At 45.2% G+C, this 17857-nt stretch overlaps 1 protein-coding gene across 1 annotated transcript in view; it reads right to left on the bottom strand.

Annotated features, from left to right (window-relative positions):
- The window catches only part of TAOK1 (TAO kinase 1), a 3628992-nt gene that overhangs the window by 2920524 nt on the left and 690611 nt on the right, over positions 1-17857 (bottom strand). Inside the window, exon 6 of the mRNA XM_044054451.1 lies at positions 17077-17122. Within this exon, the coding sequence (XP_043910386.1) occupies positions 17077-17122 (46 nt within the window). The remainder of the gene's footprint in view (positions 1-17076; positions 17123-17857) is intronic.

Genomic DNA, 17857 nt, shown 5'->3' with positions numbered 1-17857 from the left:
GCACTGAGATTAGTAGCTAATATTAAAAAAAAAAAAAAAAGTGTGGTGGAGATATTCTGCTTCTCTCGGTTTCTGATCAGAATACAAAAATTAACAGAGCAAACAGAGTTAACTGCTGCACCAGAGTTCTTTTTCTGATGACCTTGGTTGAAAGATAGACAGTTTGCCCTAATCACATTTTCTTACATCATTTTGAATTGTTCCCAGTTTTAATGTACTACTATTACATTTTTATCATCTGTAGTTATAGGAGCTATGATCAACAAACTATTTACAAGGATAAGATTAAGACACTAATGACAAAAAATAAGTAATGTACTCACCATAACATTCCATCTGAGTTGCTGCTTTTCATTTGTCTTAAACCTGAAGGACTCTGATCTGGCACGGCTGGATCCGACTCGGCCGTATACTCCAGCATCGGATCCAAAGTCCAAGCTTCTCCCCTATCCATAATGCCCCTCTCTCTCTCCTCCCCTCAGATCAAGTTTGTTGCAGAAACAGCACCAGCCCAAGAGGCCAAAAGATCTATCATACTTAGTATAACCACATAAAAGTCCACCTAGGGAAAGCTGGTTAGGACAAGATGGCCCATAATACATCAGTCTGCTACACAGCCCAAAAAAGGCAGTGGGAAGGAGGAAGGGATGGCTGAAGACAAATGAAAAGCAACAACTCAGATGGAATGTTATGGTGAGAACGTATTTATCTGAAGTTGTTGTTTTCATTTGATCTTTAACCTGAGGGACAGAGGTCCCTTGCTACCAACAAAACCTGGGAGGTTCTCATGGAACAATATTCCACAGCAAAGCTGAGCCAAACGAAGTCCTGCTCCTGGAAAGAAGATGCAATTTATGATGAGAAATAAAAAAGAGTGTATGAATAGGCCCAATTTGCAGCAGAACATATATTATCAAGAGAAACTCTGGACCAAAAGGCCGCAGAAGTGGAGACTGACCTGGTAGAATCTGCCCAGACATGTCCTGGTGGAGACATACCTTTGGCTCGATAGGCCAAGGAAATGCACTCAGAAATCCAACGAGCAATGGTAACCTTAGAGACAGGCTTTTCCAAAAAAGATTTGGAAAAGGAGACAAAAAGCTGACCTGATTTATGCCAGCTTTTGGTTCTATGCAAACAGAAATGCAGCTGCCTGTGCCCGTCTAGTAGGTGAACTTTGTACTCTCCTTTATTTTGGAAATTTGGAAAGAAAACTGGCAAATGAATGACCTGGTTAATATTAGATTCAAAAGCCACCTTTGGCAAGAAAGATGGACTGGTCTGCAAGGGCACACTGTCTTTATGGAAAACTAGGTAAGGAGGCTTAATAGAAAGTGCTTGAAGTTCAGAAACCCTCTTAGCCTAGGTAAGTGCAACCAAAAACGTAGTTTTCCATGATAAGAACTGCAAATCTACAGAGACAGCTGGCTCGAAAGAGGGGAAACCAAAGCCTGCAGAACAAAGGTAAAATCCCAAGGAAGTGTGGGGTCCTTAACTGGAGGCCAAAGGAAAAAGGTACCTTTTAGAAAGGCCTTACAAAGTTTAGCTGAAGCTAAGGAGGCCGAATGTTCACCCACAAGGAAGTTAAAAATCACAGCCAGTTGAACCTTAACAGTAGAGACACTAGCTCCACATTTAAAAATATCTGCCAAAACATCCAAAATGGCAGATACTGGAGCTGTAAAGAGATTCAAGTCATGCTGAGAAGCCCAGATAGAAAAATCCTTCCATTTGCTAGAGTAGATCTTCCTAGTAGAAGTCTTGTCAGCCGCAATCAGGATGATCTTAACAGAAGAAAGCCCGGGGATCCTTGCCATCACTGAAACTGGAGCAGCCATGCCGTGAGCTTTAGGCGGACTAGATCCGGGTGAGGAGCCCCTGACAGGTGTGAAATCAGATCCAGAACAGGATCCAAAGTCCAATGAGGACACACTATACGAGACCAGAGTGGGGAACCAAACTTGACGAGGCCAGAAAGGTGCAATGAGAACAACTGAACTCCCCAGCCACTGAGCTTTCTGAATGAACTTGGGAATAAAAGGAAGCAGAGGGTATGCACAAAATGGACCAGAGCATCTCCAGAGAACTCCCCCCGGAGGGGGATCAGAGTGAAATACTCACAGCACTTCACGGTGGAAGGAGAGGTGAAGAGATTGCAGCAAGGCTAACCCCACTTTAGAAAGATCTTCTCTGCTATGGACGGATTCAGAGACCACTCATAAGGCATCAGAATAGATCGGCTCAGCCTGTCTGCCAGGATGTTGGACTTAGCTGGAATGTGCACTGCCACCAGAAAACAGCAGGTGGAGATCACCCACTCCCATAACCTCATGGCGTCATGGCAGAGGGGATAGGACCTGGTTCCTCCCTGTTTGTTGATGAACCAGACCACTGACAATGTCCATCTGTATGGCAACAGTCCCCGGAAGGAGAGAAGCATGGAAAGCTTAAAAGTACAGTTGTGTACACTTACCATAAATGTAGATATTTGAGTGTATTCACTGTTGCAGTCATCACATTTGGGTTATCTGCCTGCAGGTAGCCCTCAGCCAGCCTGAATACAAGAGTCTTGGGATTTCTGCGTCGGATGCTGTCGCTTCTTCCATGATGTCAAGTTGTCAGGGGTATAAAACATGCAGCCGATGCCATTACAACAGTTTTGTTTTGCCCCAGATGTCAGGTGCCCCCAAAATAGGAAGCAATTACATGGTATGCAATACCCCCAGCAAAAAATAAATACCAATAATGTAAGATATGCCAGACAAAAAGGACAGGAAAGAAATCAAGAGAAGTCAGGGGGCTGGAGGGAGGGTAACCAGGACTACAAAAGTGAATACACTCGAACATCTACATTTATGGTAAGTGTACACAACTGTACTATGTTCTTTGTGTTTCACTGTTGCAGTCATCACATTTGGGTTGATTCCCAAAGCTAAGGAAGGGAGGAGGTAGTTATGAAGCATTAGGGCTGGCAGTCAGGCCCTGTAAGACTGCTGTGGCAAATCCAGCTCTGGATTTAGAATATAGGCAAGTGGTAGTGCTTGGTGAAAGTGTGTACATAGCTCCAGGTTGCAACCTTCCAGGATGTCACTGGTAGGGACTCCCCTGAGAAATGTTGTAGAGGTAGATGTACCCCTAGTGGAATGAGTTCTGATCCCCTGTGGGGTGGGTTTCCCATGGTGTTTGTAGCATAAATTAATGCAGTGTGCTATCCATTTAGAAATGGTTTACTTTGAAATGGCATTGCCCTCTGCACCTGCAGCAAAGCTGACTAGCAGCCGGTCAGATTTTCTGAGAGGTTTAGTCCTGTCCAGATAGAACCTATGTTGCCTGTGCACGTCCAGGGAATTCAGGATCCTTTCCCCTTTATTCTGAGAATTAGGAAAAAAAGTTGGCAAATGAATGGACTGGTTTAAAGCCACACTAGACACCACCTTTGGCATAAAGGATAGGTTAGTCCTGAGGGAAACCCTGTTTGCATGGAAGACAATGAAGGGTTCCACTGCCATAAGGGCCTACAACTCAGACCCTCTTCTTGCTGAAGTGATGGCTAGAAGTAAAGCTGTTTTCCATGAGAGGAATTTTAACTCTGCTGTGGCCACAGGTTCAAAGGGCGGAAGTGTGAGCTTTTCCTAATACAAAGTTAAGGTCCCAAGCTGGAGTGGGATCTCTCCTGGGGAGTCTTAAATTTCTGGCTCCTCTCAGGAACTGTCTTGCCAGAGGATGAGAGAAGAGGGGTGGCTCAGTATTATAATGAGCTTTGATGGCAGAGGCATGGATCTTAATTGAAGAGAAGGATAGGCCTTTGTGGAGCATTTCTGTTAAGTAATCTAGTATACGAGGTAAGCTGGGCACAGTTGTGCCCATTCCCTGAGACTGGCTCAAGGAACAGTATCTTTTCCATTTTTCCAAATAGGATTTTCTAGTACTAGGCCTCCTTGCCTCAAGAATGACATCCAGCACCTGCTTACTGAGGTTTGCTGGTGTTGAATTCAGGGGATTAGGCAAGCTGCAAGGTTCAAGGTCTGTAGCTGAGGGTGCAGAATCTGGCCCACCTGCTGGGACAGCAGCGAAGAGTCTGAGGCAGGTGCCATGGTTGCAGCACTGTCATACTGCACAAGAGGGTACCAGTGCTGGCGTGGCCAGTCTGGCGCAATCAGGATTGTCCTTGGCTTGTCCTGTTTGATTTTTAGTAAAATCTTCGAGAGGAGTGGCAGAGGGGAAAAGGCACAGACTGAAAGGCTTTCCCAGGTGAAGGATAGAGCATCCACTTTCCAAGCTTGGCTGTGGGGAGTTCTGGTGCAATATTAGCTCAATTGATAGTTCTGAGGGGAAGCAAAAAGGTCCACCTCTGGTGCCCCCCACCTGTTACTCAAAAGCTTGAATATTTTGGGTTCCTGTTTCCACTTGTGTGGATCCATGAGATTTCTGAAGTCATCTGCCAGTGAATTTAGTTTGCCTGGCAGGAATTGAGCTTATAAGTGCACTTGGTACCTCAAGGCTGTGTTCCACAGAGCCATGGCTAGTCTGCAGAGTGGGTAGGAATGGGTTTCCCCCTGCTTGTTTATGTACCACATAACTGTGGTGTTGTCTGTCTTTACCAATAGTTGTCCTGGAAGAATAAGGCCCTTGAAGGCTGTCAGAGCATTCTGCACAGCTAGCATTTCTTTTTGATTGATATGCAGGTGCATTTGCTTTGGGTACCATTTGTCCTGAATGCACTGCCCTGCCATGTGAGCCCCCCATGCATAGTCTGATGCGTCTGTTAGGGTTTGGGCGGCAGGGGGAAGAATGAAAGGGAGTCTCTTGCTGTGGTTGCAGGCCTCTGCCCACCAAAGGAACTCTGTCCTTACGCAAGGAATGATAGGAATCATTGTTTCTAAGTCCTGAGAATGTTGACACCAGAGACTTTTTAGGTACCACTGAAGTTTCCTCATATGCAGTCTTGCATATGGAATTAGTAGAATGCAAGAGTCCATGAGCCCTAGGGCTTGCAGTATTTTTCTTGCAGATAGCCAGGTTTTGATGGCCAGTAGACTGAAATAGTTTGTCAAATAAATTTGTTTCTCTGGAGTGAGGAATGCCATCTGGGAAGTTGTGTTCAAGCTTGCTCCCAGGAATACAATCTGTTGGCTGGGTACCAGTTGTGATTTTTTTTCATTGATGGTGTACCCCAGTGAAGTGAGAAGTCTCTTTACAAATGCCAAGTGCTGAAGTAGCAATTCCTGACTGTCCGCGTGAATCAGCTAATCGTCCAAGTATGGGTAAATTTGAATTCCTCTCTGCCTGCAATATGCAATGGTGGAGCTTGGCACTTTGTGAATACCCTGGGCACAGTAGAGAAGGCAAAGCGAAGTGCAGAGAGCTGACAGTGCATAGAGCCTGCTCTGAAGTGTAGGTATTTTCTGCAAGATTCTCTTATGGGAATGTGCAGATAAGCTTCTTTTAAATCTAGGGTTGCTAGCCAGGAGTCCTTGGCTAGCATAGGAAGCAGCTGTTGGAGAGTTAACATTTTGAATTTTGGAACCACCAAATTAGAATAGACAGATAGATGATAGGACACAGAATAAAAACCTTGTCTCCTTTGTTCTGCTGGGAAAGGCTGACTAGCCTTGATACTGAAAAGAGAAAGTACTTGCTTTTGGGCCTCTGCCCACTGGTTTGGTGGTAGGTCTGTTCATCCGCTTATGGATGGGAGTGAGTGGAACTGGAATCTGTATCCCTGGGAAACAATGTTTAAGACCCATTTGTCTTGGGTAATGTATTGCCAATTTTTGGCATGCACTGCAAGTTTTCCTCCCAAAGGTGCAAGTACTTGAGCAAGGCTTGGAAGAGTTAAGGATAAGTCATTGTGCAATTTTACCAAAGGATGGAGGCTTACTACTCCCTGTTTTGGACATGAGAACACTCCATTGCTTAGATCTGTGCATAGCCTGAGACAGAAGTCTTGGTGGCCTGCTGCCCCTGGGTTTGGACTGAGAAGGCCTGGAAGGGACTGGAAAAGAACAGTTTTTTGAAGGTCAATGCCTACTGAATCTAGGTGGCTGTACTTTTAAAACATCCTTAACAGTTTGCATAGATTTAGCTTTCTCCTCCATTCTTTTGAGGACGACTTCTGCTTTATTACCAAATAGAAGCTCTTGATTTAATGGTGCATCCATTAATTTTGCTTTGACATGATCTGGCAAGTTTTGTTCCTTAAGACAATCATGTCTTCTAAAAACAGACCCAGTGACAGCAGCCCTGGAAGATGCTTCTAAAGCATCAAACCCACATTGCAAAGTATGTTTACAAACTTGGTTAGCAGAATGCATTAACTCTTGTAAATATGCATTCGGCACAATCAGGAATAAACAACATTTTTGTTTAATTAGCTCCATAATATGCTGGTGATACTTTAACACATGAAACTGGCAATTTAAAGCCCTAATGGCAAGCGTAACAGTAGTGTATACCTTTTTTCCCCCATCTATCTAATGCCCTAGAATCCCTGTCCCAAAGGGGTAGGATTTTTGGCAGTTGTAGCCTTAATGCCTTTAGGTCCCTGGGAAATGGTCTCTGGATCCGCAGTAGGATTCCTAAAAAGGAATTTATGGGAGTCAGGCACTCTATAGTACCGGTAAGGTTTCTTGGGAGCTGGAGGCAAGGTATCAGGGGTAAGGCTGGATTCCAGGAAGACATCTACAATTTCCAGAAGAGGAGGGATTGCTAGAGGCCTGTGCTGAGGCAAGCTTAAAAATTCCCTGAATCTCTTTTTGGACTGGGAGTAGTCCTGGCTCTCCCAGCAGAAATGTTCTCCAAGGGTATATGCAAGGTTTCACCAAAGGAAAAATCCTCTGGAGGGGAAGCGGAGGAAATAGAATCCTCTGCATCAGAATCCTCATAGGTAGATAAGGGTATATCTTGGAAATCAGAAGGATCAAAGTAATCAGATTCCTGATCAGAAGGAAAATCAGTTCTGGGTCTTTTTGAGGGGGAAGGCTGACTTCCCCTAATTAAAGTAATGAAGTCCTCCACCATTCTAATAATTTGTTTTTGTGGCATGTGGGCCTTAGATTGTGCTTTGGTCGGTTTCGTAGGCGTAGTGCGAACTTTAGGTCTGAGAAATTCTGTATTTTTGGTTTGAAAGGAAGTAGTCTGCTTAATATGAAGATCGGAAGGCCTGAAAACACCCTCAGAAGCCGGTGCCTGCACAGCGGCTCCGGACCCATCCAAGCTAGAGACATCCGCAGGTTCCCTAGTCGAAGAAGCATCTCGTGGCATACCGGACTCTGAATGGGTCTCAGTAGAGGCCTGCAAATCTGCAGAAGCAGGTATCGGGCTGTGAAAGTGCCTCACCAAGTACCAGCGGACTGGCGACTAGCTTAAGCCTTCGACCTATGCGGTCTGTCTTTATCCTTTTGTTTTTTCGGAAGTTCAGTAGTCGGATGGCTTACCGATCATGAAGGGATTCACATCTAGATCAGGGGAGGTCATCGTGCCTCTTTACTCATCCCTCATCAGGCCCATAATTAAGTATAATGCCCCTTTTGGGATGTACCATACCAGACACCTGCAGTAACTGGAAAGACCCCAAAAGTACCTCACCAAGAAGATCAAAGGGCTCAAACAGCTGCCATATGCTGCCTGGTTAAAGAAACTCCAGCTCTACTCAGTGGCATACCACCTGCTCAGAGACTATCTGTGCCTGACGTATAAAGCCATGTCCAACCTGGAATTAAAGGACATGCTGCACCTCAGAAAATCCAAATCCCATTGAGCTACGCGCTCGAGAAACTTGAACCTCAGCACTGAAATAAATAGGACATGCTGGAGGGACAGATTCATAACCCAGAGGCTCCCTTCACTCTGGAATAAAATCCCAGTCCAGGTTAGGCAGAGTCCCTCATTGACAGCCTTCAAGAGGAATCTTGATGAGTGGATGGGAGATCGTAGGTTTACCCCGGGTATCACTTCTGTGTCACTGTTAGACAGAGGCACAGTATACTAACCTCGAAAAAGGGCATAGCAAAATTAATTTAAAATGGGTGGCGAAAGCCAAACACACTCTGGCTAGGCTTATAAATGCCCTAGGGCAGATAGCCTAGTATGAACTTATGAACCCAAGACATTTTGGAGTATGGAGATCGAGAGCAAAAGAATTTAGCTACAAAAAAAGCCCAACGACGAATAGTTCGGGCATTGAACAAGGCACAAATCCAGCAGTGAGGGGCGTTGTGGTCTGGGCCTAAACAGGTGATGCAGTAAGAATGAAAATCTCCGAGTTATTTGCTTTCCACAGGCAAGACAATTATTAATTTTTTCTGACATTGGTTAGAGCAAGAAAAAAGGATCCCCAACGGGGTACTTATCTTTTAGAAAATTTCAGGTCTGAAACTCGAAAAACGAAAATTTCAGGACTCGGCCGACTGGCACTTGCGAACTGCTTCTGCTTCAGGCACCGCACAGCAAGCAAGACTGATGTAATGGCATCGGCTGCATGTTTTATATCCCTGATGACCTGATGTCATGGAAGAAGCAACAGCATCCGAAGAAGATAACCCAAACATTATGACTGCAACAGCAAAACACGAAGAACATCACCAAAAGCACCGCCTCATCTACAGGACACTGATATGCAGATTGGTCACCAGAGCAGACCACGTGCCTGGGACCATCCTTCCCATGCAATGCCCCTCCAACCCAAGCAGGGAGGTGTCCGTGGTTCACCTTGGTCTTGGGAGAGGGAAAAATAAACGGTTGACCCAGAAGAAGGTCCTAGGATCGGAGCCACCAAAGAAGGAAGTCCCTGTAAACATGAGATAGTCTAATAGAATGGGACAGAGAAAGGTCTAGAAGGGAGCACTGAACTGCTAAGGTCCACTGCAGGACCCTCATGTGAAGGCATGCAGTTCGGACAAGGGTGATCATGGTTGCCACGGACCCCAACGCCTGAAGAATTAAGCCTAATATTGGAAATTGGGCTAGAAGAATGTCCTGTACATGATGGCAGAGTGAAGACGGTGTCTGGAGGCAGGAAAACTTTGCCTTGTATAGTGTCTAGTCATGCCCCTATGAAATCCAACACCTAAACTGATGCTAGTTGGGACTTGGTGAGATTCATGGTAATACCCAGGGACGGGGGCTAGATGAAGAAGGTAATCTTTGGTCTGCATAATCTATGCCTGGAGGGAGCGGAGAGGAGCCATTCTTCCAGGGAGGGGAAGACCTGAAATTCCTGTTCATCCTGATGTGGTAGTACGCATCCTAGAGGTCTACTAAGCACATCCAGTCGTTCATCTGCAAGGAAGGGCAGAATGGGACTGAAGGGTGACCATCCAGAACTCTGTCTTGGCAATGGAAAGTTTCAGTGTTGACAGATCCAGAATGGGTTGCAAGTCACCCGTTTTCTCTGGCACCAAAAAGAACCTGGAATAAATGCCTGATACGGACTGGTCTGGGGGAACTGGCTGGAAGACTTGTTTTGCGAGCAGCCTGGCAATTTCTGCGGCTGCTTCCTTCCGTTTACTGGGTGAAACGTCCGGGAGGTGTCTAGAGCAGAGGGAATGAAGAAAGGAGATAGTAATCTCTGGATATGACATGCAGTTCCAAACGATCATTTGTAATGGATTCCCAAGCTGTTGGGTGCCGAGATAGGCACCTCCCGACTGCCTCTAGAGACGAGCAGTCGGGCAATCCCTCAGGATTGCTGAAAGAGTCTGTCCGGGAAGGTATCCGGAGACCCTTGATTCTTTGGACCCACTCTGCCACGAGGGCGGCACCTGTCATATCCCCCTCTGCCCCTTGGGGAAGACGTATCCTGACCATCTTGGGAAGGACCCTGAGACTTCCAGAATGACATCTTCTTGATCCCACACTGATTCCTTGAAAAGGATCATTGCAGAGTGGAGAAGCGGATTATGAAAGCAGACAAGATCATCCCGTCCACCTTGCTCTAGGTTAATGCATCATAAACCATTTTTCCAAACAAGGTGGAACCATCGAAGGGAGCATTCGTGAAAGACACCTTGAAGGGCTCCGAAAAAGCACAATGTGGAGCCAGGTGTGTCACCTAATGGCCTCGCCCATCTCTGCAGCCCTCAAGGCACCCTCAGTAGCATGTGAGAAAGGCCTCATAGATGTATACAAAAGGGTGGCCATATGGGTGGAGAAGACCTTCTTCTCTGTTGACATGGACCCCAGGGCAGACTTAGCAACCTCCTTGACCAGGTCTCTGCACTCTGATGACATGTGCTTGGTAATTCAGTGCACAAAGTAAAAGTGGCTGAAGAGTAAGCCCGCTTCCCAAAATAATCCATCGCCCAAAACTCCTTGTCTGGAGAGTGAACTGAGGAGCTCTCCTGTGCCAGCTCCTTCTTGGTGGCCACTCAACCACTATGGCATTGATTGGGGACCCCTTGGGCCAGTGGGGCTTGTCAGATGGGGTGCTTAAAACCTTATCAGGGCGCCTGGGGATACGCTCAACCATGTCCGGTTCCTTCCATGCCCTAGAGGAAACAAGATCCACTAATGGATCTGCGGGGGGAGAGGGAACACCCAGGAGGTAGAATGGCCTGTGCCAAATGCCTCCAGGAATACAGACTCAATAGGACTGAGCTTGATGAGCTTGAGCTACTGGGTGATTTCAACGGCTTACTATCAAAATGTCGATCACCCCTTGCTGACACCACTAACGCAAACTCCGAACTGCGACGGTTGACAATGTTGAACACAGATACTCCGAAATGCAAAATCTCACCCCCCTTGTGACCCATGGTAGCACTCGTTTTGTGGTGTGGAGCGGTCGGAAATGTCAACGTTCGGTGTTTTTGTTCGCTATTTTGAGGAATCGGCATTACGGCTTTCGCATAAAGGAGTTGACAGTATGTACATTCGACGATGGGTGATCAACATTTTGATAGTAAACCGATTTCAACTACCCTGCCAATAACTGGGAAAACTACTCATGTACCAACACCATTGCCCAACAGTTTTTGGAATTCATAAATTCCAATGCTCTGGATCAACTAATCCATAGTCCCACCAGGGGCTCCAATATCCCAGACCTGGTCATTACCAACATGGGAAATCGATGCTCCACACCTATGGTCACCCCCTCGTTGGTCAGGTCATACCATAAGCTAATCACCCATAACATCCACCCCCCCCCCCCCAGTAAGGAAACCTCCATAAAAAACTTCTCCAAAGCCAACTTCATGCTACTCAAGTCAGAAGTTACAAACTTCATGACACCCATGCAGATGGGAACTGAAAGTTCGACTGCTGAGTCCTACACTAAGGCACTGTATGAGCACATCCACTCATGCATGAATCGTGCCATCCCAAACAGAACCAAGATGCTCTCCTCCAAAAAAAGGAAGTCAATCTGGTGGTCCCCTGCCATAAACAAACTTTACAACAAAAGGAAGAAACTGTTGCAGAAAAGAGGAAAATCCCAGGATGCAAAACCTCCCTTACCAGCCTCAATAAGAAGCTGAGATCCCTCATAAAATCCTCCAAAGCTAGTTACAAAAATAAAAATTCCCAAAGATTCCAAAGACATTCGCAATGCATTCTATAACTATGTCAAGCATCTAAATGGCAATGCTCAGATATGCTCTGAGCTACAACAAAATGGCATTAAATATACTGATCCCAAGGATATTGCCAATATCCCGGCAGATCGATTCAGTGCCAACTTCACCCCCTAAATGGCCCATCTCAATACCGGATGATTGCCAAATTCCAGTAATAATGGCCACATAGGTAAAAAATGCACTATCCAAAGCTAAGAATACAGCATCCATAGGACCAGATGATATCCCGGGCTGTGTACTACATGAACTACAAAATGAATGGCACCTCACCTAAGTGTCATGTTTAATCATACCCTTATCTCAAGCATTGTGCCCACTGAAAGGCGCACAGCTACGTTATCCCACTCCACAAGGGGGGATCCACCTCGGATCCCGGAGACTACCACCCCATCAGTCTGACGAGCCTGATCTGCAAGGCCATGGAACGTATTACCATGGAACTTATAAACAAAGACATTGGCAATCTTAAAACACTGGACCCCACCCAGTTTGGGTTCGTGAAGGGCCGATCTTGTCTCCTGAACCTGACTGACTTATTCGAATCAGTCTCCAGAGCCGTGGACAAAGGTAAGGCAGTCCACACAGCCTATCTGGACCTCGCCAAGGCCTTAGACACCATCCCCCACTCTGGAATCATACATAAACTTACGAAGCTGGGCATTAATCCCTACGTCACTCGATGGGCTGCCAACTGGCTTACTGACAGAACCCACACTGTAAAAGCAGCTGACTCCAAATCCAGCTCCAGACAAGTGGATTACCTCAGGGTTCAGTCCTGGGACCTCTCTTGTTTGGCATCTACTTCTCTGAAGTACAGGTCAACATTAATAGACTCTGGCTAACAAAGTTCGGAGATGATTGCAAACTGGGAGCCATTACTGAATCCCCAAATGATGTGGATAACTCTACAAAAGGACCTTACAGAAACAGATGCTTGGTGCCAGAGCTATGGGCTCAAGCTCAATGCCAAGAAATGTACAGTTATCCCCTTTGGGAAAAGGCATATACCTGTGAATTACCACATAGGGGGCAGTACACTAAACACTGAAAATGTGATAAGAGACTTAGGGACACAGGTGGACAGTGGTCTCACTTTCAATAACCACATTGTCACAACAGTCAGGAAATCCTTCTATGTGGCACACCTCATCACTAAGGGCTTTTCATCAAGAAAAAAGGAGGTCATTGTCCCACTGTACTCATCTCTCATTAGACCCATTATAGAATACAATGCCCCATTTGGTATGTACCTCTCAAGACATCGGCCACAACTGGAAAGGCCTCAGAAATACTTCACTAAAAGAATCACAGGCCTAAAGCAGATGCCCTATGCTGACCGCCTTAAAAAACTCCAGCTATACTCTGTCGCATATCGTCTACTCCGAGGTGATCTCTGCTTAACATACAAGGCCATGTCAAACCCAGCGCTGTTGGACATGCTACACAAAGAAATCCCAATCCCTCAGAGCCACACGCTCCAGGGATCTAAACCTTGTCATCACAATAAACAAAACATGCAGGAGGGATAGGTTCCTGACCCAGAGACTCCCCAGACTTTGGAATAGACTGCCCATACATGTCAAGCAGAGCGCCTCTTTGGCCCTCTTCAAAAGAAACCTTAATGATTGGAAGGGAGAAAGGAAATTCACCCTGGGGATCACGTCAGTCACCCTGCTAGACAGGGGTCCAGGAAAGTAAACAGTGTGGGAAGAAATAGCCAGGGAATTGTTATGGCTAGGCTTATAAAGGCCCCTAGGGCTGATAGCCTAGTACCAACTTATGAACCTATGAGAGTAGACCACCCACCACGTTTGTGCAGGATCTCCATGATGTCCCCAAAGGAGACATCTTCCGGGGGTGATCGGGTGGAGCCTTCCCCTTCCTCCACATTGGTATCACCGGTGAGAGACTCTGATGGCAGAGTTTAAGTGCCTCCTCTTGCACATACACTTCCAAGGCGGCCTCCAGCGGAACTCCAGCTCAGTTTCAGGCAGGACTTAGATGGGGGCTCGGCCAAGGAAGAGTACTCTGGAGACCTCATCCTAGGCTGATCCCACTCTTTGGAGCATATTTTTTCTCTATCCACAGGCTTTTTAGTGGGAGACTGTGTTCCAGAAGCTGGGGGGGGGGGCACCAGCCTCGGAGGAAGGTGGGAGAAGGCCATTTAAAATAAGCTTGTTCCTCCCGTAGATCAAAGCGCAGAGGTTGAAGCCCCCGCGCAGATCGAGCAGGAGGAATCTAGATGGGCGACTCCCAAACAGACAACACAGAGTGTGGGCATCGGAGAGAGGTAGCTTATGCCCAAACTCTGCACACTTCCTAAAGCCTGGCTTAGGAGTATCAGACATCGCAGAAAGAACAAGCTCACACACACACACACACACACACACACACACACACACACACACGAATTTTTTTTTTTTTTTTTTTTTTGAGAGAACGATGCAGGAATGCACGAAGAGAAGAAATTTGTCTTGCTGAAGTAATGGCCACCAAGAACAAAGTTTTCCAGGATAAGAACTTCCAGTCGCAACTGGCAGCAGATTCAAAGGGGACACAAGTCAAGGATTGCAGAACTAATGCTAAACTCCAGGGCACGATCGGCTGCTTGAAGAGGGGCCTAATCTGTGCAACACCTTTAAAAAAGTTTTTACAGAGGTGGTGTGAAATCAAGGAAGAGTCCTTGAAACCATTACGGAAATTGGAGATTGCTGCCAAGTGTACTCGAATAGTTGAAGCTGCAGCTCCTGAATGATGGTTATCATACAAGTAAGTAATCTAGCACCACAGAAAGCGGAGCCAAAAAAGGGTTTACTCTCTTAACGAGACCAAATTATTAATCTTTTCCACCTGTGTAGATAAAGCTTCCTGGTGGATGGTTTAAGTGAAGCCAGTATGTGACGGACAGCGGAGGATAGATTGCTTTGCCTGGCAATTACTGGAAGTGGAGGAACTAAGTTGTCAGCCTGAGGCTCGATATGTTCAGATGCATCAACCCCTGTGGGTGTGACAGCAATTCCACAGTTAGATCCAGAATCCATAGCTTGATGTACTAGGTGAGGCCAAAGAAAGGGAAAACAAATTTGTTGGGGTCAGTAGGGTGCAATGAAGATTATTCTGCTTTTCAATCGAAGAGCCTTCTTTTAATAATTGTGGGATCAGAGGAAGGAGAGGGTAAGAATAAAGAAGTCTCATGAGCCAATTGTGTACAAAAGTGTCCCTCAGGGACTCCCCCTGTAGAGGGAATTAGGGCAAAGCAGCTGCTGCATTTGTGATTTGCGGGAGACGTGAACAGATTGCAGCAAGGCTGGCCCCAGCGACTGAAGAGCTTTGCCACTATGACAGGGTTGAGGGAACACTTGTGAGGCAGGAGAATGCATCTGTTTGATTTGTTTGCAATTACATTGGAATCCCCGGGAATGTGCGCTATCAGAAAGCGGTTGGAAGCTATTGCCCACTGCCAAATTCTCATGGGCTCTCAACACAATGGGTAGGACTTGGTTCCCCCCCTTGTTTGTTGATATACCAGACTACTGACGTTGTCAGACTGGATGGCAATTGTTCCTGAAGGAAGAACAGGTTGAAATGCTTACAATGCTAGAAGCACTGCCCTCAGTTCTAAAACACTGATATGCAGGTTGGCCTCCAAAGTTGACCAAGTGCCTTGTACTGTCCTTCCTTGGAAATCCCTCCACCCAATCAGGGAGGCGTCCGTGGTCACTACAGCTCTGGGCTGACAGGGAGACAAAGGGCAACTCCATAGGTGCTCTTCTGGCTTCATTCACCAAATTAAATCTTGTTTGCACCGATTTAGATTCACTGGCGTGAGGAGAGGAGGGTAAGGATTTACTCTTCTTTTTATGTTTTCTTTGGCGGGGATGAGCCTTCCCCCTCAGAAATGGCCTCCGCAAAAGGAGATTTAAGGAGACCTTAAGCATAAGCTTATTTTTATGTTCCGTCAAATTGCGGGAGCTAAAACCTTAACAAATCTCACAAGGGGGTTTCACAGATAGGTGTGGTACCTTGAGTCAGTAGACACAGGATATAAGGCTGTCCACATTAGGCATTTTCCTGTCACACTAGTCACAGCGCTTGAAACCAGTCATTCCCTTTTTTTTCAGACATATTAAGCACAAAAATACAATTTTGGCCACAAAGAAAAAAAACTATCAAATCACAGAAAAATACACTCAATAACAGAGAAGAAAATTTTTATATTTTTTTATACAGTAGAGGGGAGAAAGGGGAATACCAACAATAGTATTGGGAAGTACCTCAGAGGCAAGGGAAGGCCTGTACCAGCAATGGTACAAAGAATACCAAACTTGGTAAAAAGGAGGAAAGAAAGAGAGGGACACTCATGCAGATAAGCAAAAAGTAAGTGATTAACAATAGGCTAACTAGGTATATGAAACAAAACACAAGAAAGGCTTAGGAAGACACAAAATTTGAAAAACTGAAATGACTTAGCTGAGAGCTGGCCTGACATGTCTTGATTGAGTACGTGGCAAACGAGATCTGACGTAAGGTAGAGAGGGGCACTATGGGTAAAAGCTTAGCTCAAGAGTTTTTTTTGGCTGGCACGAGCTTTTTATAATGACCGATTCGGTTCCAAGGACGGAACAGACACCTATCAGTAAGGAATGAATGAAGATTAACAACATCAGATGTCTTCAATTCTCAAAGAATGAGGAATGGATAAGCTGATGTAAAGGAAAGAGAAAGACAGAAAGGAAAGATTAATAAAGATGAGAAAGAAAAAAATAGTAGATTCATTCTGCAACACACAGCCAGTGGCAAATTCTGGTACTCTTCCATACAAATCACTGCAAAAAGAGCTTTAACCTCGCAGTGTAGCATCTCCAGAGGTGATTAATACAGCATGGTTGCAACAACTGGCATTTTTTTTTTTTTTTTGGAAGGGGTGTTCAATTCAGACAAAAGTCCACAAATCTAACTTCATTAAACTGACCTATGCCTAGGAAAGGCTAAAAAGTGTACTTATGCAGTTTGGGTAGTAGGGGACTGGAGAAGGTGATGACTATGAAACACTAAGAAACACGATTGGGTAACTGGGAATACAGACTGTTACGATAAAGTAAAAACAGGAAATGGACAAAAATTGTAGTTTGGTACTGAAGACACAAAACTGCTTACTCACAAAGTTCAGGAGCTACTAACAATATGTTAGAAGTATGTATGTATGAGCTGAAGGGAATAAGGATAACCTGTACCACCATTTTTCATCTGATCTAAGATGTTTGAAAAAAAGTTCTAAACACAATGTAGCCTACCTCCTAAACCTCACTGAAAACAAGTGAGAAATTATACACCATATAAAACAATTTTGCAATGGCTCTGATATGGCTGAATCTACACCAATACCTGATGGATACTTCACAGCTAGTCGGTCAGTGATCCTGAGCAGAATTCACTCAGATATTCCAGGTAAAACACAATTTCAGATGCTTACAGAAAAGAAAAAAAAACAAACACTTACCCTCCAACAGGTCTGATGCAGAGCCTAAACAATATTCCATTACAAGCTGTGGAAACAAAAAAAATATTAATAATAATGCTATAATTCAGATGCATCAATAACTTAAAATACCAGCTTCCAAAAGATAGTCATTTAAAATAAAATGGGGAAAGACATAAGCAACTAACAACTCACTAAAATTTGTCATTAAGGATATTACATTAATCACCTTTCAGCAACACTTTTGCATTCTGGGTTAGATTTACAGGAACACAACTACAAAGATGGCAAAAGAAAGTCCCAATCAAATTTAACTAAGTATACAACTGATATATTCTAACTTCATGAGTTGACTAGAGAGGACTCTGTCCATGCTGGGTCCTTGCCTGGGTTCGCACAGTCCACTAATCACAGTTGGGTAATCTTTAGAAAAATCCTTCAATTCAGGTTCCACCTGCTCAATGCTGGTAAAATTCTGTTGTCATAATCCAGTTTCATGTCATCTATCTCCAGAGCTTGCAAGCTTGCCCCCAGCAACCAGTGAGAACCTTTCCGCAAACCAAGAAATAAATGCGTCACCTCCACTAACTAAAATACAACTATGTACTTCCCCAATATATACAAAGTCCAGCAGCCAAGGTTGGATGAAGGGTTACCTATTCAAAGAGTGATGAAACATTTTTATCACCACTTTGGGACTGAGAGACCACTCATGAGGCAAGAGGATACAACTGCTCAAGTTTGTCTGCTATCACACTGAAGTTCCCAGGATATGCATTGCTATTAGAAAGCAGTTGGGCGG

The sequence above is a fragment of the Protopterus annectens genome, chromosome 13.part0 (assembly GCF_019279795.1).
Source record: "Protopterus annectens isolate FY-2018-M chromosome 13.part0, PAN1.0, whole genome shotgun sequence".
NCBI classification, from domain to species: Eukaryota; Metazoa; Chordata; order Ceratodontiformes; family Protopteridae; genus Protopterus; species Protopterus annectens.
This window is presented reverse-complemented; position numbering and strand designations above follow the sequence as displayed.